The sequence below is a fragment of the Anopheles arabiensis genome, chromosome 3, assembly GCF_016920715.1.
Source record: "Anopheles arabiensis isolate DONGOLA chromosome 3, AaraD3, whole genome shotgun sequence".
Classification (NCBI taxonomy): domain Eukaryota; kingdom Metazoa; phylum Arthropoda; class Insecta; order Diptera; family Culicidae; genus Anopheles; species Anopheles arabiensis.
Genome location: NC_053518.1, coordinates 45,212,110 through 45,232,283, shown reverse-complemented (window position 1 = coordinate 45,232,283; position 20,174 = coordinate 45,212,110). Strand labels below are relative to the sequence as shown.

Sequence of the window (20,174 nt, the reverse complement as noted above, 5' to 3'; positions counted from 1 at the left end):
ACGAGATATGCCCTACGCCTACTTCCCTGGCAGGATCGCAATAATCTTCCTCCGTATGCTGCGCGGTGCCGTCTTCTAGGCCTTGAACCTCTTTCGGTTAGAAGACGCAATGCACAGTGTTCTTTCATCGCTGGATTGCTAAATGGCTCTATCGACTCATCGCCATTGTTGCATCGAGTCGATATCTATGCACCATCCCGAACACTTAGGTCTAGAGAAACTCTACGGCTCGCTCAACCCCGTTCCAGTGCTGGTCGGTCAGACCCTATGTTCCGCATGTCGGCTGTCTTCAACACTGTCTCGGATTGCTTCGACTTCGACATCTCAACTCAGTGCTTCAAGGAACGTCTCCGGCTTTTGCCGTGGCCGCAGTGAATTGCGATGCAAATCTTGTTTTTGCTATGTATTTTTTTTTTATTGAACTGTTACATCTTAATTAGGCCATACGGCCCGTTGAAGATTAATAAATAATAATAATAATAATAATAGAAAAAAATTTACCAATCTGGATTTGTTAGATAGATCCTTCAAAAGTGTCGAGAGCACCAGATCAACTTCAAAGGGGCCTACGGCACCATAGACAGGAATGAGCACGGGAACATCATGCAGCAGTACCATTTCCCTGGGAAGTTGATCCGGCTGTTAGAGGCCACCATGAGGCGTACAACCGACTTTGGGAATTGATTGCATTGGAATTTGATTGTATTAGAATAAAAATTGGATTGAGAATCAATGCGACGAATACGAAGTACCTGCTGGCCGGAGTCGCAGTCTAACTGGCCTAATCTAACAGCCAAACTAAAAAGTTTGGAGACCCCTAGTCTAAAGCAACAAAATGAGCATGCTTTCTCGCTCTGTCTGCTTTGATGCTAGTGACTGACCAAGAGTTGGTTGCACAAATTCTCACCAAACATGTGATGATCGCACCAACTGTTTGAGTCTCTCCGACCTCTGATCATCACAGTAGAGACCGTGCTGACGCTGACATGATTTTGTTTCAGCCAGAATTTGTCATGACTATGTCAGTGACATGTTGCAGAACTGATCACAGTAAAAAAAGTCATGACATAGTGACTGATAAAGCGATGATCGCAAAAATGTCACGAAGCATGAATTGATCACACCAATCGTTTTGAATATCACCTCTGGTTATCACAATTGAGTACGTGACGCTGACATGGATTTTGTTTCAGTCAGAATTTTGTATGACATTGATAGTGACATTTTATAGCACTGATTGTGTATTAGTTGAGGGCGACTGCTATCGTGTAAAGGTCGTTGCTTTGGACAAGGACATCAGTAGCCAAATCCGGAGATGGATTGTGCATGGGGATCGTGCGTACTATGGTCTTCACCATCTGCTGAGATCCAGAGGACTTCGAGACCGCATGAACCTCTATGGACATGAGACTTTGAGCATTCGAACGTAGGATGCAAAACCTATGGGTTTATTTGAGCGGAGGATGCAAAAGCTAAGGATCATCATTGGCGGTGTGTTTGAGCATGGAGTATGGAGGAGAAAGATGAACAACGAGCTTGCTGAGCTGTATGGCGAACTAAGTATCCTGACGTTGGCAAAGGCTGCCAGGATACGATGCCATATTATAAAAAAAGCCGGGGTTATGCCCACCATTAGAAGCACAGCAAAATCGATCAGGTAAAGCAAGACCAGTTGGAGATCGAGAGTCTACATAGATGGGAGGCTGCAGTCAGGTACCAGGCATCCTGAAGAATTATTGTTGACCGGGTCATGTCACGCTGACGTACCTCATCGTGAGCAGGCCAATAAAAGAGAGCGAGAACGAGAACCCCATATTTGATCGTATTTTTTAGAACCCTCTCCAATCAAAACATTGAAAACTCTTTCCAAAGTAATTACCGGTGAGCTAAAATCACAATTGCTTATATTTCAGGTATCCGAAATTTTCTCAAAATCACTCGTGAATGCCTGAGAAATTGAGCGATGAGAACATTTCAGGGCCTCCATGACCTCGCGGCTTTTAGTATCTCGTCAGTATTATGTCGCTCATTACATGGCACCTAAATAGTTGGGTTGTATGTAACATTGACAAAAAGACACACACGCATTTAGAAGATGGATGTTTTGCATTGATTGGTAGATACATTTCAGGATAGTTCACAAAATTTCACTTTTTGTGTATTTGTGTACTTTATCCAGCGACTAAGATATCCAAAGATTTATTATTTAAATTTAACATCTGATAGATAATCGGTTTTCCGGATTGGAGCACGCGTCGGATCTGAAAAATGCATCAAAAACACTTGTTCACAATGGTTATTTGAATGAAGTTTCCTCACCATTTTGTCCATTTCTAAAATCGTCCTGCTCCACTGTTGGTTGCATTTCCATTGACAGAGTTTCCCGCATTTCAAGAAAATACGTTTTCCCACTTTTCTTACAAGACAATCCCGGCAAGCAACAAAGAAACCATAGTATATTTCAACCGGCCGGCGGTTACCGCCATAAGCGTAAACAAAGCGAGGGCGCGTGCGCGTTCGTCCAATTTCACCCTTGTTGTTTCGAGGGGTAAACTAGAATCAGCTGTTTACTGTCATGCGGGTTTTATGTGCCTCAACACACACACACATGCACCGCTCAAAGCTACACAATTTGTCGTTTTTTTTTTTCTCTGCTATTTGGTAGTGATATTTTCATTGTCTTTCTGTGCCTTTTATATTAACACAGCACCTGTGTTTGAATCTTCCATTGGCCTTATTTAAAGGGTAAGAAACAGATTACTAAGACGCTTGTGCTACGCTAGAACGGAATCGAGGTAAATATTGTCTGGGTTACTGCGTGCTGCATCGTCCACAGCGGTAGTGCAAGCGAGACAGAGCATGCGAAAGGACAAGTTGTTGAATTTATTGATCATCGTCGTAGCAGTCCCCGCCGCATTCGCATTCAGTTTGTTTGACGTTTACCCAGCACTGTTTAGCAACGATTGTTTTCTTTGTTTTAGTTAAATGATTTCCTTGTGCAGCAGATTAAAGTGCAAGAATTAGAAAGCATCAGAATCCAATTGATTGAGTGTGGCTTTCGTCTGTTTTCATAGTGAATAGGCAATTGTGGGAGATAGCGTACGAAAACGACGGTCAAGTTAGGCTGGCAAAACAATACATCACATATCACACACCCATGTATCAACAAACATAATGACTCACTGGTGTTTGACCAATGGCGGAAACAAGTCTGAAGGAGTGTCCGTACCTGCGTTCGCTTCCGCATAGATAAACGCACCATATCTCTTGCTCTATGCTGTGAGCGTCAAGTGTACGGGATCCCGTTTTTCCGCAACATCACTTCCGCCAGTGGAGCATTTCGTCGTTCGCGAGTGCACGTCACATGATTGCAGGCTGCAACCCAAGGCGCACAGGCGACGGGAGGAGGGCAAATCCGTTCCGTTTTTCCCGTGCGAATTTTTTGCACCCGATGCGAAATGGGCAACTGCCTCAAAGGATGCCTTTCCGACGACACCAACGGGGGGATGAGGTGAGAAAAAACAACAAACCTGAATGTGTGTCACTCTACAAGAAAAGCATGCTATCCTCTTCATTTACGCCGAACATCCTTTCTGCCTTTCTTTCCCTTTCTAGCCGCACACGGATGAATGCAAGTGATAGTCAGTACGAGGTAAGGTGGATGGATTGCTAGCTGAACGCAATATCGTCACCACATTCCACAGCCACATCTTGCATCCACCCTTGTCCCAATACACCCACCCACTACCCTGTGAACGAATGAAGCAAGAGCAACACAATTTAATTAAAAATCCATTTGCAACAGATCCTGATCGAGGGAATGCAGCCCACGGACGGGCACCCGGATGAGGGTGGTGAGTTGCAAGAAGCAATAAAAATCAAATCAAATGTAAGTGTCCCTGCACCGCAAGGGTTGCCGTTCACTGCGTGGTTTCATCGTTTCTACTCATATATCCCTCTCTTACGACGCTCTTTTTTTGTAGAGAAAATCAAACTTTTTCAAGAAATTCTGTACGAAAACGAATGTAGACTATGCAAGACTGAACAAAGCAAAAAACAATAATTTTTCCAAGCGCATTGCCACCGCTGGCAGCACAAGCAAACATAATCAGCATCCAAAATCGGGGTAAGTGAAAGTGCCGGGCACGGAAACGTATTGATAATTGAAAGCCCACTGATATCTTGCGCCGATTTACCTAAAATTTCAGATTGGACATACAACTGCAGTGCCTCGATGCACATTCTTTGCTGCTCGTGTCGAAGGATGGTCATCGGAAAACGAACAACGGTTACAACGATCTGCAAACGGACCAAACCTCCACTCCTGGCAGTTCGCTCGATTTGGAGTGGGAAAACGATTACGGCTATCAGCACAGTCAGTGGTATGTGATTGATGTTTGCTTTGAAAAAATCTAACGATGGAGACGCCCGATGCTTCATCGTTTGATTGTTTTTTTTTTTTTTGAATAATTGTTTTAAATCTTATGGTTACGATCAAACAATGGGCGAAAACAATGAGTTTATTGTGAATTATTGTGTTAAAACAGTTGTTTATCTTGCTACGAGTGTACGGTCCATACAAGGCTCCAAACCGCGACGGGCATGTTGTTTTAGTAATGCGAGTTGCCGACAATACCACGGGACCGCACCTCCTACATTTTAGCATACATTGCCATATATGTTAATTTCGTTTGTTTACCGATTGTTCTCATTCACCGGTAAGAGATTTTAAAATTTAAAATAATAGGTTAAATTGCATGCTCAATCCACCGGCTGTATTTAATTCATATGTCCTATTGGCAGTGGCGGATTTGCTTTTAGATATTGATTTGAAGTGGTAAATCGTGAATTGGTAAATGTTTGATGTAATGTAGATGATCAGGGCCAGGGCTCTCCAAACTACGGCTCTTGATGGCTTACAATGTGACCCACGATGCATTTGTAATGGTTAATATAATTAATTTAATATTTTGACTACTATTATCAAATTTCTATTGTTTCCTTCTTTTAGACGAAAATTAAGCTTTAAGAATACAAAGCTTTACAAGTTTGATATATGTTTTTTTTAAATATAAAAACGATATATAAAGTTCACCCATAAGTTAAGGGGAACGTCAAAATGACCCTCAACATCGTTATTTACCAAGAAATGAGGATCGCGAACAAACAAGTTTGGAAATAGGGCAATAAGTGGTTTACAAACACACTCAGTTAAAAGGAGCAATGTAAAAAAAAACCTTCAGTTATTGCTAAAGTGCTAAATTATTGGAGGTGTAAAGTTATACAGTAATATATACTCATTTCTGATACTTTTTTGCATCAATTGCTCTAATGTTATTCGAATGGAAAAAGAAAACCAACGATTTTTTGTCTTTGCTACTCACGCATAATGGTAAACATTTTCATTTTCATAGATTAAATTAATCCAACGATGCTAGAATATTCTTCTGTCTTCTGTCTTCTGTCACGGGTAGTAAGAAAAAGAACACACCGCTTAATCCTGCTATATTTTATCATCCTATCTTTCATTCTACTTCTTCTTTCTCCCAACTCTCTTTTGATCTTATCATTAACGCTATTTATACATATAACGTAAACTCCGGGCAGTCAGTGCTGAAAAAATTCATCGCATAAGACAATGAACAGAACAGAACAAAACAGAAAATAACATTAGTATCGATCATAGATTTAAAACATTGAGATTTATCGATTATATTAGCGATATCCCCATGGTTCCCGGGGCCGGTCTGGTGGTACAGTCGTTAACTCGTACGACTTTACAACATACCCGTCATGGGTTCAAACCCTGAATAGACCGTGCCCCCATATTTAGGACTAACTCCTGCTGTGGTGGTAACAATTAAGTCACTGAAAGCCCAAAGCTCAATTTACTAGTGGGTACAGGCAGGCTTTGACCAACAACGGTTGATGTGCCAAAGAAGAAGATTAGTTGATATCAGGGGCGGTCCTCGTGGTACAGTCGTCGTCAATTCCAACGATTCAATAAAATGCCCGTCATGGGTTCAAGCCTAGAATAAACCATTCCCCCGTAGCAAGAACTGACTAAATCCGGCTGCGTGGTAATGAATTAAGTCTCGAAAGCCTGTAATAGGCCCGGCAAGTTCGCGTAGGACTTACGCCAAATAAAAGAAGAGTTTACTTGTGTATAGTAATAAAAAAGTTACTTAATTTCAGATATTGAATAATAAAACATAAGCCCTACCAGTCGTTATTACGATCAAAAAAATGAGTCTTAGAAAATCAGCATTTATGATTGCTTGAGCGATGAGCTACATAATCTATTAGAAACACCAATATATAAAGCTCTTTTCAATCGTTCACCATTCCAGGTTATCGCAGGAAGACGATCAACCGGAAGCTCCACACTTGCAAAGTTTCCCTGCTTCGGTTCAAGAATCGGTATTCAAGATCGAGGAGTGGTCAACACTGAAACGCAGCAAGGACCGTATCAATGCACTACGCAAGCTAGACCACCAACACCAACAACCTGCGCAGCATCAGGAGGCCCAAGGCAGTGGCAGTCGGTCCCGCCTGATCCACTCCACCAACTCCCCCGGAGCGGCGGATGACGTTACCGGATCACTGGAATGCATTTCTCGGCCAGTGCCACCGGGTGGCCGTGCATTTCCCTCCTTGGAACAGCATCATGCAGCTAGTCTGACGAGCGTGGACCGAATGATACACGGTGGATCGTCGGACCTTTCGCACATATCATCGACGCCGGAGGGTTCGCTGGAATGGGACATCGATCAGGATCGGCAGCTGAAGTCGGAAAACGAATCGCTCGATTATGACACCAAGGAGTTATTGTTGGAGATTGAGCAGCTTAAAAATCGTGTGCTCAGCGAAACTGGCGCAACGCTGAAAGATGATGAGCTGCCGAGCAGCTGATCGGACGGCAGCGCAAATGGGGATTCCGATTTTGATGATTAGAGTGTTCCCCATGCAGAAGGAGACAGAACTTGATCACGTTGGAAAGAACGTATCGTAGCTAGTAAGCATTGTATAGTAGTAGAGCTGCAGAAAATAAGTATATTTATTGCATGTTTGTATCAATGTATTAGCACCAACGTGAAACATGTAGAGCGCATAATAGCAAATAACTGAACCACAAGTGTATATTTCAACCCCCCGTTACACCACACCTATATAACTAGTCGTCGGTGCCGTTTGTTTAACAATCGTTTGAATTTTCCTGTTACAAACAATAACAAAAAAAAAAACAACACACTTCTTCGATCGTGTTGTTGTTGAATGTTAGCGCTAGCGCGATGGTCCTTCAAAAAACCATCATTTGGTGCCGATTTCCCGCTTTTCTACTAGACCGCTATCCATTGTCGATCGCTATTTATATACACCAATTTATACAATGATAACTAGACATGCATTTTGCCTCGATCGTTTTAGCACCATTGTTTGTGAGCGGATATCGCCCTCGTAGCGGTGATTTACGGTGATTAACTAGAGTGTCCTTCCCAGTTTTCCGATAGTTGGTATTGTCATGTTAAAGGTTTTAATTTTAAACTATTATCGTAACGGACTGTTGCCAGCCGGGGGTAAGAGCGGGCACGAAACTCACCAGCGGAACACAACAATAACAATGAAATGTGTGCATTTGTTGGCCTCTGTTGTACGGAGTGCAAAATTAACTGTATGAAGTATGAAGTATGAACGGAATATATATACATAAATACATATTTAAAAAAAACAAAGCTAATTTGTCTATTTTTTTAATTTTCACTACCTATATGTGACTCTAGCGAGTTATTTTAAATGATAAAAAAGGGTTTTTTATTTGTTTTTATTTTTTTGATTTCTTGTTTTTATTTCTTGTTGATTTTATGTTTAGTTCTCCCACAATATTTGCTTCCCTCTTTGCTCTTACGTTTTTTCCGATTCGATTCCCTCACTACAAACAATCGTGTGTTGGATCAAGGTTGCAATCAACTGTTCTGCATTGGATGCTCCTTCTTCCTGTTTACATTCCTTCTTTCTTATTTTTGTTGCTATCTTCAATCTATACATTGATAACTCATTTCATATTTCACTATCTCTCAAGTCCTGTAATTTTTCCAACATAGAAACCCTAACTTATTTTTGAGGCTATTTTCGTTTAGCTTTTACTTGCGACGAGCGAACGTGGAACGCTTTCCATTGTTGGTATGTATTTTATGTGTTTTATGTTACGTTGTTTCACAATATTTCCAAGTGTGTGCTTTCTGTGGTTCCGTGTCAGCTGTGTAATGTGTCAACTTTACAGCAGCAATTCAAATTTACCTTTTTTTTTAAGTATATTCCAGTGTTATATTCTCTTCGGCTCAGTTTACCGTGTTGTGATTTAGCAGAATGATTTGTAAGTCTTTGCGGGATGGTAACCAGCACAAATAAACCTACCATGTTTGAAGTGTAACTAACGGTTTCAACTGAATGTGCACAAGAAATGAAGATGAATTCATATAAATTAGTATATGTTATTCACATTCTACTGCACACAACTGGTTTTCCTGTTTTCCATCATACAAGTTCTTGCTACGGACCATTTTTATTCATCTTGTCGAATTGTCTCGTTTTTTTTTTCTACATTATCAATAAATATCTATATTTTAAGATATAATTGTTTTTACTGCTTTAGCTTTCCTGCTGCTACAATAAGGAAATAAACACGAACAAACAACATCGTCAACAGCTTTTGCCAGTTGTTTAACGTTTCCGAATTTAAAAGATTTACAAAGCCACATGCAAAAGGATAAACGAGGAAAGATAGCATAAATCTTACCAAAACAACAACCAGGTGCCGCCATTTGTATTATTTCCCCTGTCAGTCAGGACTAATTGAACGTATAATTAACTAAACGTATAATTGTATGCACTATAATCTGCAGTTAAATGTGATGAACACCAGACTCGTACACGCGTTTCACGAAAAAAAAACACGCTATACAATTGCCCTAGTAAAGAACGGTCATCTTGGAAGAGTTACCGGAAGCTCGGCTATGGGGAAGGGATGAAAAAATGTGAAAAAGTAGTATCAAACTCATTCAATCAAATCATGCATATGCTTCAGAAAAGAGCATAAAACTCAACACATTCTACTCTGTTGGTCACATGTATTATGTAGAAGCATTAGTTGGAAATTTGAAAAGAAGAAAAAATAGAACTCCATTTACAGAAAAAAGCAAAACTGTTAAACCATTCTGTTAACGGTCAACTTTTTTAACAGGCTTAACGGATATTCTTTAAACTAAGTAAAAATATTTGCTGCGAAAAAAAGAATCACATTATCCAAATACTGTCTAGATGTGTTGTTAAGATAGTATAAAATAAACATTAAAGATTGTGTAAAGGTATGTGTTAGTATGCGTGTTCATGTGTGGTTTAATGTAAACAAACTAGTTTATACATATTTAAACTTTATAAATCATTCAAATTAGTTAACAACTGAATAGCATGTGCACTAAAATACCAAAACAGAGTGCCTATTTACATCCAGAATCATAAAACAGAAGAAAACAAATGATTGCATGTCGCGATTTTACTCACTTTCATAATGTGTATATTTTCACAATTATATATTGAATTGTGTGCATACATATGTGTGTATGTGTGTGTTTATTTACGTGTTATTGGGTGTTTTCAATCAAGTTTAATACATTGTAATGTACAAATTATCGTCCGTCCTTGTTAGTTTGTTCCAAGTCACATTTCTTTCAATAGAGCTCATGATTTGAGAAGAATTTACTCCACATTCTTACTGGCTAGTCTAATATGCCAAAAAAACACTTCATATTGTCATAAACCATCCATATCGCTTTGTTGTGATTTTTTTTTCGCAGACTAGAGTCTCGTCTCACTGGTTAAACATTTTGTTCAACCCACCTGTATATAGTCCTGCAAGTTAGAATAAGCGCTAGAAATCGTGAACGCCGCGCGTCGATAGGTTTCATAGACTTTTTGTTTTTATTGCGATACCGTAACATAGTTTTAGAATTGTCACTTAAATATTCTAATTGTTTTACAGTTTCAATACGTTATTTTCTTCATTTCATCTTTTACATATTATTGTTCAATAGTTTAATTAACATTGCGCAGAAAGTATAACGAAAACAAACAAAAATTACACGACTATGCATTCGACCGCGATACAGGTATGGGGTTTTTTTTATTAGGGTTTACGTCCGATTTTAACTGTTAGGATGGTACCCCCTGACGGTTAAATACGCTAAACTAAAACCAAACTAAGACAAAACAAGAACCTTTTCTTCGGAAAGATCTCGTCGTACAATTCCAGAACGATCTTGTAGATTAGGTACACCACCGCGATAAGAACATTGAATTGGTTGCTTGATACCAACTATTACATTGATTGACGGTACGCTATGAACAGGTAAGTTCATGACCGTATTCTAAGCGACTCAGAGTTCTTTCCAATCCATACTGCACTGAATACTTTGCAGCTGCCGTAACAAGATCATGTGATCAGTACTCACAGTATTCACTCTTGGTACAAAACACAACACCCAAACCAATTCCTTGTTTACCGCTTTTTTATCGCTTTACTCTGGAATCACTGAAAGTAGTCGAAAGGGTGTAGGAAATACGACAAAAATAAATGACAAACGTATTCAACTCCGACTGAAGAAGACCAACCTCTACAACCATTTGCAGTGCAAACACTCCATTGGTATGAGCAGTGTTAGAAAAAAATCCTCTTACAACACTAAATTAGTGATTTTAATACAGTGGGTTTGAAGAAGTATTAGTGAACCAGCCAAATTTTGAAAAGATTACATTCGGAACCTGCGCACCAGTGCTACAAGATCGTTTGTAGTTGTCTCCGAGAACGGTTTAATTTGGGAACCAATCGGAAACAAACAACATATCATAATACAAAAGTTTACGGATTTAATTTGTGTACACTACCTTGGGAAAGTATTGTTGTTTTTTTTTTTACATACTAGTAACAAACGAACGATTTAGCACTAGAAAACCATTCCATCACCATCATCATCACACATCCACACCGATCGCGCCCGTACCGCATAGGGATAGTGGGGTTCCGTTAGTGCATTGGAACAGAACCTACCGTGTCACTTTATCTATAAGCGTATTGATTCGCGTCTCGGAGAAACCGGGCACAAGCTTGTGGATGATTTCCTTCACAAACAGATCACTCACGCCCGGACTACTCCGTTCGGCGCTCTCGAAGGCCAGCCGTAGGTCTCCCATGTCGGAACCACTGTTATAATTTCGCTGCATCTGTAATGCAAAGTGTATTAGAACAATGTATTAGAATTGAAAGACTTCATATCCCCTGTTCCCTAACCATCCATCAATACTAACCTCAGATAAAAGAGGGAAAATAATTGCCTTAAGACAACCACTGTTTGTCGACGTCGTCGTCGTAGTTGGCGTCGTCGTGGAGGACGATCGACTCGAGCTTTTGCTGGAGTTGTTATTTACATTCGTAATACTGTTGGTGCGCGAGTTGCCATTGCTGCTTGTGTTGTTGTGGCTGGGCGAATCCCGTTCGCGCCGCAAACTGCTACTGCGCTTCTCGTTCTCATTGCCCGATCCGCTCAGGCTGTCGGAGGCAACCATTTTTCGCTCTTTGTTATCACGATCCTTTTCTCGATGATCGCGATCTATCCGTTCACGATGGTCCCGATCCCGTTCACGGTCGCGATCACGCTCACGTTCACGATCACGATCACGATCACGATCTCGCTCACGCTCCCGTTCTCGCTCCTTTTCGCGATCCTTTTCCCATTCTGATTCGCGCTCCAGGCGATGATCTCGCTGTTGTCGTTCTAAGCTCGCTTCTTTCTCCTTCTGCAGCTGCAAAGCAGAGATTTGATTTTGCAGTTCGCGCTCCTTGCGCGAATCCACAATGATTGGACTGGTGTTCGTGGCATTGTTGGCTGCAATCAGCGTCGAAGAGGACTGATGCGATGGCGATGAAGATGGTCGTGGCTATAAAGAGGGATACATTTTTTTAATTATAAATTTGTTGTTCTACACATTTGCAAATGTGTTCACGAATCGGTTGATCATTTACCTGACTTGTTTTATGTTGATTCAAATTGTAATCCCTATCACGGTTCGAGCTGACACCACCGACATTGCTGGTACCATTGTGTTTTACCGGTGATCCAAGCGGGTCTTCCATCACATTTTTATTAAAGTTATTAAAATTCAATCCCTTCACCGTCATTATCCACGGTTCATCGAGATCGCTATCCTGTTTCGAGTCCTCACTACAAAAAGGGGAAAGAAAAAAGACAAAAATACATTTGATAACACTCAATACACAACACAGGGTATGTTAGATCAACTTACGAATCCGAATTTTCTGATTCTGTTTCACTTTCTTCGCCTTTTTGAGACTTCCATTTTTTGTACCGATCGATTAGATCGATTAGGTAAGAATTTTTCTTCGCTTTCTTAATGAAAGGAAACTTTAGCAGTTCCTTTGCTGTTGGTCTCTAAAAATTAAAATTAAATCAAAATCAATATACAGCCAATAAAAAAAAATGCCGCGGGGTCGCTCGGGTGACTTACATTTTCTGGATCTTTATTTAGGCACGCTTCGACAAAATCTTTGAATGGCTTCGTATAACTACCCGTTAGCTGAGGTGGATTGTTCTTCGGAATCAGAAACAATACCCGCATCGGATGCAGCTCCGAGTTGGGTGGTTCACCTTTCGCCAGCTCGATTGCGGTAATACCTAGCGACCAGATGTCGGCTTTGGAATCGTACATGGACTGCTTTATCACTTCCGGTGCCATCCAGAAGGGTGTTCCAACGAAGGTGTTTCGCTTGGAAGTGGTGTTTGTGAGCTGACCGGCAACGCCGAAGTCAGCCAGCTTCACGTCTCCCAGCTCGCTCAGCAGCACGTTAGCCGCCTTGATGTCCCTGTGTAACTTGCGCTCCGAGTGCAGGTAGTCCAGACCTTTGAGCACCTCGCGCAGTATGATGGCGATGTGCATCTCCTCGAAGAGACCCGCTTTCATGAGGTCTAGGGCGGATCCACCGCCGAGATATTCCATGATGATCCATAGCTTGGTGCCCTGTGTTTGGTAAAGCGGACGAGTAGTAATTAATCACACTGTGCCTAATCTCTTACACACGCCAAATAAAAGCATAACGAACTATCGAAAGTTATAGAAAATGCAATGAGGATTCGTTTTTCATTCCATGCTAATAACCGTCAGGCTGAAATTTCTCCACAAAACATTTGTCTGGCTCATCGAAACGGAACCACAGATCAGACGATACACAATGCCTAACGCATTTGGTGGTGTGTTTCGTACCGTCAATATCCCCCTAGTGTGTATATCTCGTGCGGTTCACACTCCAGCCGGATGCAGTTCCTTTCATTTCAAACTCATATTGCACAGTGAGGTGGAAAATTTAGTCCATTGTTTTGGATCGTGCATGCATATGCATACCAACCAAGGCGCAATGATATGCAGAGCTGAACGAGCCAAAACATCTTTCGCTTTTCTCTGGCAATGAAAACGAAAACTTTGCTATCATTTATGAAAGAGAAACGTGGTGGTATCGAGACACATCAAAGCGATACAATCAAACACAAGCATCCGTGAGCGATGATTTGCAAACAACCAATTGGAGAAAATGGGTTCTTCTACGAAAACGGTAGCGAGGCGAAACCACCACTACTGGTATTGTATGGTCCAGTACAACAGGATGTGACGTAGAGCTACTATATCGATTGGAATTGTAAAAAGCAGTGGACAGTTTTCAACACAAAAGTATTGCAAAAGCGATGAAAACTGCAATCATAGCCATTAAAATTGAGTTACTTAGCCCATTAGTGCAAGTATTTTAAAATATTATTATTGTCACGAAATAAGATGCGTGTTTTGTACGAGTTTGCATCAAACCACACGACAAATAGAATAGAACCGCTTTTAACAAAGCAAACTAACTAACGCTATATGCTAAGGAAAGTGATTCGTTGGTAACAATTGCCGTAAAAGCGAGCGCAAAACGGGAACGAATATTTATGCTCCCTAACCTGGTTCGTGACTTAATTTTGCATTGGCCCGTTAGACCTCGCGCAAACGTTTGAACAACGACAATCACAAACTGCCAGAACCATATTGTGCCACCACTTGGTGTATGAGTCATACCTTTACCATCGTCCACAAATGGTCATGGCGTACGCGTGTTGAAGGATTGGCTGGGGAGTACTGTATAGAATCGACCGTTGACAAAAGCACTCGCACCACACATCAGTGCTGGTTGTATTGCGAGTGTGTCGCGATTTGCGATCATTATTAAAACAAACACGCACCGACCCGAACCATACCCGGTGACGGGGTGGCGGGTCGGGGTCCATTGCACTGTTGTGCTGATTTAGATAACACCGATTTCACCAGTGAGACCCCTTTGCATGCGGAAGAAGCCACTTAAAGCACACCCTCTATCTTCAACAGTTATAACATTTAAAGGCTTGTCGAGGTGTACGCGACACACTCGACGCAAGAGACTAATGTACAGCAATTGGCGCCGGTTGCTTATGATACGACCCTCTGTTGTTAATTATGCATCTCTCAAACTACAGAACAAACCTGTGGTCTCCCTGGCTGGCACAAGCGCACGTCAGGGCGCTCAATTGACATTCATTTCACATCGCGCCCACCAGTTTGGTCGTGGATCAAAGCACATTCTAGTAAATAAGATCTAACAAATCTATTGTACGGGTAGCAGTGTGGGTTATGGTACAATTTCTACCATCTTTCTTCCATTAAATGATGTGAAATATGTTTAACTTTTAGTTATATAATGTTTCATAGTATATTTTTATATTTTCCACTTCAACCAGTATCATACATTCATCGATCATTAATTCTTCACTAGAATATCTGTGGCTAACCAACAATGAGATATAAAGATCTGTGCCAAGATGTACATATCGCTCGAAATTCGAAATCTCTTGCCACGTCATACGTTATGACTTATCGCAGTATTAAAACAATTGGTAGTGTATTTAAAACAGTTGTGCTTCATTCATACGAGCTTCTAGACAAAAACACTTCACCGTAAATCGATGCATGACAATGCCAACACAGAAATGGAAGTGCGCTTTCACGTATCAGAGAAAAGCAATTTGAATTAGCCACGGTGAGTATGAATTCCTATGAGGTATGGTGATAGCGTGTTTGTTGAGGGGTTCTGTATGCAAATTTTCATGACCGAATGCGAGAGAAGTTATTTGTTTACCGTTCCGTCAATCCCAACACGACGACTTAACCGGCCGCATGACATGTACCATCGGTCAAGAGTGATTGGCAAGCAAATTCAAAACCTTCTTTTTGTAAGATGGATGAGCAATCGATGGTTCAACCATATACGACACACAAGTGATTAGATCACTATCATAAGATTGATGTCAGACGAATGGTAGACGGAGACCCATATCCAACGAAACATGTTTATTGTTGGTTAAGTTAATAATAAAATAACACTTTAAATAATAATAAATAAAAACATTTAAATTAATATTCGATGAAAAGTGAATAGCAAAATAGTAAACTCTATAACTTACCTTAAGATATGATCCGAAGTATTTGGTGACAAATGGTGAGTCACATTGCGATAGCACCATAATTTCCTGTTGAATGTCTTCGATTTCATCTTCAGCTTCTTCGAGATCGATGATCTTAATTGCGACCACCTACCATGAATTACGAAAAGAGTAGCAAGGTTAGAATTGCTAATTAACTACATATATGTATCTCTTCCGCTTCAAAACGAACGACTTCAATTAAGAGGTCCCATTTTACAGCAGTTTCATTTTCGAAAGGGACAATTACGAACAGACTACTAAATTTAGCCACATTCAACACAACGAGCGCATTGAATAAGACTCAGATCTATGCTGCCAGCAAAAGCGCCAGACGCCAATGGATAGTGGAAGGATATTTATCACCAACAAACTTCCACCGGCCTGCCACAAACATACGCCAGACTTGTTCGATGACAAGAGTGTAGTGTAGGAAGCATTGTTTGTGTGAGTTCTTCCTCTATCCTTACCTGCTGAGTCCGGTTGTCAACACCCTTAAATACTTCGCCGAAGGATCCTTTGCCTATACGCTCCTGCTTTGTGAAGATAAGCTCCGGGTCGACTTTCTGTGGGAGAGAAGAAAAGGAAATAGGATATTAGACTCGTTGTCAACAAACTCAGACTGGCTGACTAGCAACGACCCACTTAGCCAGACTCGTACAAATGAGAACAATCTGTGTATCGGTGAGTGAGTAACCATCGTTCGCTCAGCTCTATGAATAAGTGTACCGTACCTAAGCAAACAATAGTGGAAAGACAGAGGCACGTGGACAAGGTAAAATCCATTTTCCTCACGATAGTGGTGTGATTTAATTAAAAAAATAAATTAAACTTCAATTCGTTTAAACGGCAGGAAATCCGCAACAAGGACAGACATATCTGCATTCCAGTACAGCGGCAACTAGTTTCCTGACCTTCGATAAGATGAGCGATAGCAGAAAGCTTACAAGAATACATAGAATAACTTAATATAAGAAATACTACAACAAGTTTTTAAAAAATAAAATTTTGAAGATGGTAAACATATTATCAAGCAAATTTACACACTCTGAATCATATCTTAATATACTCCTAATAGCAAACGATTAACCTCCCGCTTTATGCTTACCGTAAGTAAGATACCAAAGTAATCCTTAGTGACATATTAAATGCAGGCTATTCACTTCCCTCTAATCTATTTATAGACGTAACAGCTATTAAACTGCCGGTCTCTTCCTCCCTTTACAATGCACACACTCACGCTTTGTGACTTGCCTGAGAATGGTTAGCTTACTAGCAGAAATGAAACTCCTTTCCATTGAACAAAATGATTTTCCCTCGTTCAGAAAGGCCAACAAGGACCGATTTCTCACGTCAGTACCGCAAACTGGATAGAAAAGTAATCGGTTTTGGCATTTGTTCCTTATCCTGATTCTTTAACCTATAGGAAAAGGGAATTAGTATCGTAGTACTATGACGTCATATTTAGGCGAATGGCGTTAGGAAACCTGAGACCTAATAATCGTTTGTGACTTGACACTTACGAACGTAGCGCTCTAAAGTGCATAGAAGCGTGTGCAAATGCGTGATAAAGGAGAGTCAAGGCATAATGTAAGAGTTCAACAATGCAATAATGCCCTTCCTTCTCTAACAGCCACCCTTTCACATTCGTCTACCAAGCTTATGCATCATCGCCGTTGTTTTATAGACAAGAAGTCGTTAAGCAGAAAATAGGCACGAAAAAATGAAAGTTAAATTACTCTTAATGGGAGTGCGGCTCTGTAGGGCTTTCTGATGCACTACACACTATTAAGACACGGTGTCTCCTTCCTGGCCGTCGTCAAAATTTAGACAATTGACTGCATTGGAACGAGTGCGGATGGCGCTGGAACGGATCAATGATTTATTTTGACATAAACCGAGCGTGAGGGTTGTGGTTTGGCATCGGTATCTTATACACACAAACACTCCTATGGATAATTCTAGTCATTCGAGACAGCCACAAATTTAGCTCCACAGAGTATGAAACAATAGAGCACTCCATGAATGCACAAGCTTCCTATAGGGGAGTGGTGGTTTGCTGTACTGACTGCGTGTTACATACGCTTCCCTTTCATGACACTCTAACCATGGCTGATCTGGCACGAGCGATCGGTTCGCTTATGGAAGCATGCAATTACCATCGCTCGTAGCGTTGGCTTTCCTTAGTACACAAACTATCGCACAGCGAAATTGCACAAGAAATCATACTTTGCAGGCGTGACATCTTGGTTACATTTTTGCCATTGAACGGAGGTTTTTTTCTTCTTCCAATTCGACCACTAAATATGCTGATTCATACTCCGTTTTAATTCCTTAATGCCATACTCTATAGCATACAGCCCGATGTGTGTCAGCAGGCCACAGGTTAGGTAATTGTGTGTGTTGGTAATAGATGGCAGGGAAGGTCGGTTGCGGTGCGACCAGCGAACAGATGACCAGGAATCGAGCAACTTGGAGCGCATTCATTCGAGCCCTTTCACTATTCAAGGTTTTGTTTAGCACACCTCAACCATACAATAAGGATAACGATCGAATTGCTTATTGTAACCGGTACAGTGCGCTTACTTTTCTTGAACTTGCCTTCAATATGATGAGCGAATTAAAGTTCATACCGGTTTGGTTGTATTTTTGTGCTTATTCTTGTATTATGCTACATGGCATAATGGATACACTGAATGCCAAACAATGCGTTAAAATGTCAGCAAAATCATTCAACAAAGCGCATGCACAGTGAACATTCCTAGTCCTAATACAAATTTAGCTAAAATACCCGAAAAAAGCTAAAGAGACAAGCTAAAGATTCGTTTGCTAAACGAATCGACGTTTTTTGCAGTTTATCTGGATCTCATTCTACTTCTACAATCGTAGGTGGCAAAACAACCGTTCCATTATCTTATCATGTCACTGGCAAGCCACCAATTACATTACAAATTCAGTGCAGAGGTGTTAAATACACGTCGAAAGGGTCGGGTTCCATCAGCCCATGATAAATGCTACTAGCGATACGATCGGAATGTAGGCACCGTTTCCATTGCTAGTCTTATCTTGTCCTTCTCAGGAATGGTATTGAAGATGGACATTTCGTTCGTTGGTGTTGTCAGTTGGAGGGCATTTTTTAATGATTTTTTTATCGCCATCATGATACTCTAAGGCGAAGGAAAAAAAAACAAACCTAATTTATAAATTCACCTTCAATAAGATTGATAAATGGAGTCATAATTTTTGTAATCTTCACACATCAAACATGAATGCAGGTAACCAATTAAGTTGACGAACCACGCTTTGTAGATAAATACAGAAATGTGATCCCCAAAGTTTAATTGTATTATTTTTAGAGAAACCCCGAATAATTGACTAAAGTTTTTATGAATATTTTTGTGTTTCCAATCTAATTATGATAAATTAAAATAAAATAAAAGTATACGTTGAAAATTTTAAAGTTAAGCTAATATTTGCATCCGTTACCCCTCTCAAGACACAACCACTTTACGGTTACTGTATAAAGCATTTCAACGATCTGTTTCCAACAGCGCGACTTTAGCTGGTAATCGCTAAGTTTTCCTCAGTCGGAACTTAGTCGTAAAATCGTGATCCATACAACTGTGTTTCGGTTCCAATCGCAATCCACGGCATTCGATGCACAGCTGCCAAGAGCAATAGTGGCGCATTACATTGAGATTTGCCGTTGGAGGCACCAAGGTGCTGTGTGTACCAAATGTTGGAATCGAAAAATAATGCCAAGAGAGAAATAATGATGAAATCTTCCGTTAGCATAATGTTCGCCCAGGGAGAAACATGAAATGGAAAATCACAACTTTCGATACACCCGACAACAACATCCCGACAATACCACACGCCTCGCCGCTCTCTTCATTCCTTCGTTTTGCTACGATTTTCTACGCTGCCGCCGATGCTGTCTGTCGATGGCGATGGGCGTTCGGTTTTCCCTCCCACGTGAAAGGGAAAGGCTTACAAACGGCGATCGAAAAGTGAAATCACTCGTGTTTAGAGTTTTGCGTTTTTAGACAATATTAGACATAATTCCTCTCCCGCTCGGTAATGAAAGTTTACCGACTTCTTCGCAAGGAGGGAGTCCAGCAGCAAGGCAAAGAATGTGCTCATGGGTCCAATCCCTCACTCTATGGATCTCGATGGAAAGCATCGTTAAATAGGCGAAGCGCAAAAAAGTTGTCGAATTGTTCAGTGAAAACTCCAATTAAAGCCTTTTCGTTTGCCTGCAAAACGTTTAACGCAGCAAAGAAGTTTATTCGTTTTGCTACTGTGCTGTTTGCCGGCATGAGTTGAAGTAACTCTAAATTACACGGTTGAGAAGAAACATTGCTATAGGGAACTAATTACTACCTGCATCGGCAAAGTGTAAGAGAACGGTAGGAGCACAAGAAAGTAAGCTTATTGTAAAACTCTACAATTCTTACGGGGTCTAAGACTAAATAAATCAACATGATCAACATACACTTTATCGAACCATTGGCATATCAAATATAATAAACCATAAGATGCCATTTTCTCAAGATTAAATAA

At 40.7% G+C, this 20,174-nt stretch overlaps 2 protein-coding genes across 10 annotated transcripts in view; one reads left to right on the top strand and one right to left on the bottom strand.

Moving 5' to 3' along the window:
* Positions 1-2,713: 2,713 nt before the first annotated feature.
* On the top strand, positions 2,714-7,727 carry LOC120905117. Of its 2 annotated transcripts, XM_040315852.1 has the most exons (7): positions 2,714-2,795; positions 3,075-3,511; positions 3,616-3,652; positions 3,806-3,889; positions 3,984-4,126; positions 4,209-4,382; positions 6,351-7,727. In XM_040315852.1, the coding sequence occupies exons 2-7, from the start codon at positions 3,459-3,461 to the stop codon at positions 6,910-6,912; spliced, it is 1,053 nt and encodes a 350-aa protein (XP_040171786.1). In that variant the 5' UTR covers positions 2,714-2,795; positions 3,075-3,458; the 3' UTR covers positions 6,913-7,727. The 2 variants fall into 2 exon arrangements, with proteins under 2 accessions (XP_040171786.1, XP_040171787.1); XM_040315853.1 differs by lacking the exon at positions 2,714-2,795 and having other exon boundaries at positions 2,895-3,536.
* Positions 7,728-8,578: 851 nt separating this feature from the next.
* Positions 8,579-20,174, bottom strand: part of LOC120905116 (serine/threonine-protein kinase 24) — a 44,755-nt gene continuing 33,159 nt past the window's right edge. For 7 of the 8 annotated variants that reach the window (XM_040315850.1, XM_040315847.1, XM_040315849.1 and 4 more), the window contains 8 exons: positions 16,082-16,177; positions 15,594-15,722; positions 12,580-13,089; positions 12,358-12,503; positions 12,077-12,275; positions 11,362-11,991; positions 11,105-11,277; positions 8,579-9,012 (listed from right to left, as the gene is read on the bottom strand). In XM_040315850.1, coding sequence (XP_040171784.1) covers positions 8,970-9,012; positions 11,105-11,277; positions 11,362-11,991; positions 12,077-12,275; positions 12,358-12,503; positions 12,580-13,089; positions 15,594-15,722; positions 16,082-16,177 — 1,926 coding nt within the window. In that variant the 3' untranslated portion in view covers positions 8,579-8,969. Of the gene's footprint in view, positions 10,589-11,104; positions 11,278-11,361; positions 11,992-12,076; positions 12,276-12,357; positions 12,504-12,579; positions 13,090-15,593; positions 15,723-16,081; positions 16,178-20,174 lie in introns of all 8 variants that reach the window. The other variant, XM_040315846.1, reaches the window with a different exon arrangement.

What these genes read in the sequence shown, in the direction of transcription:
- LOC120905117 (XM_040315852.1), top strand. Translation starts at nt 3,459, where the DNA reads ATGGGCAACTGCCTCAAAGGATGCCTTTCCGACGACACCAACGGGGGG. An exon ending in CAAGTGATAGTCAGTACGAG is followed by an intron (nt 3,653 to 3,805) that starts GTAAGGTGGATG and finishes CATTTGCAACAG; the next exon opens with ATCCTGATCGAGGGAATGCA. An exon ending in GGCTATCAGCACAGTCAGTG is followed by an intron (nt 4,383 to 6,350) that starts GTATGTGATTGA and finishes TCACCATTCCAG; the next exon opens with GTTATCGCAGGAAGACGATC.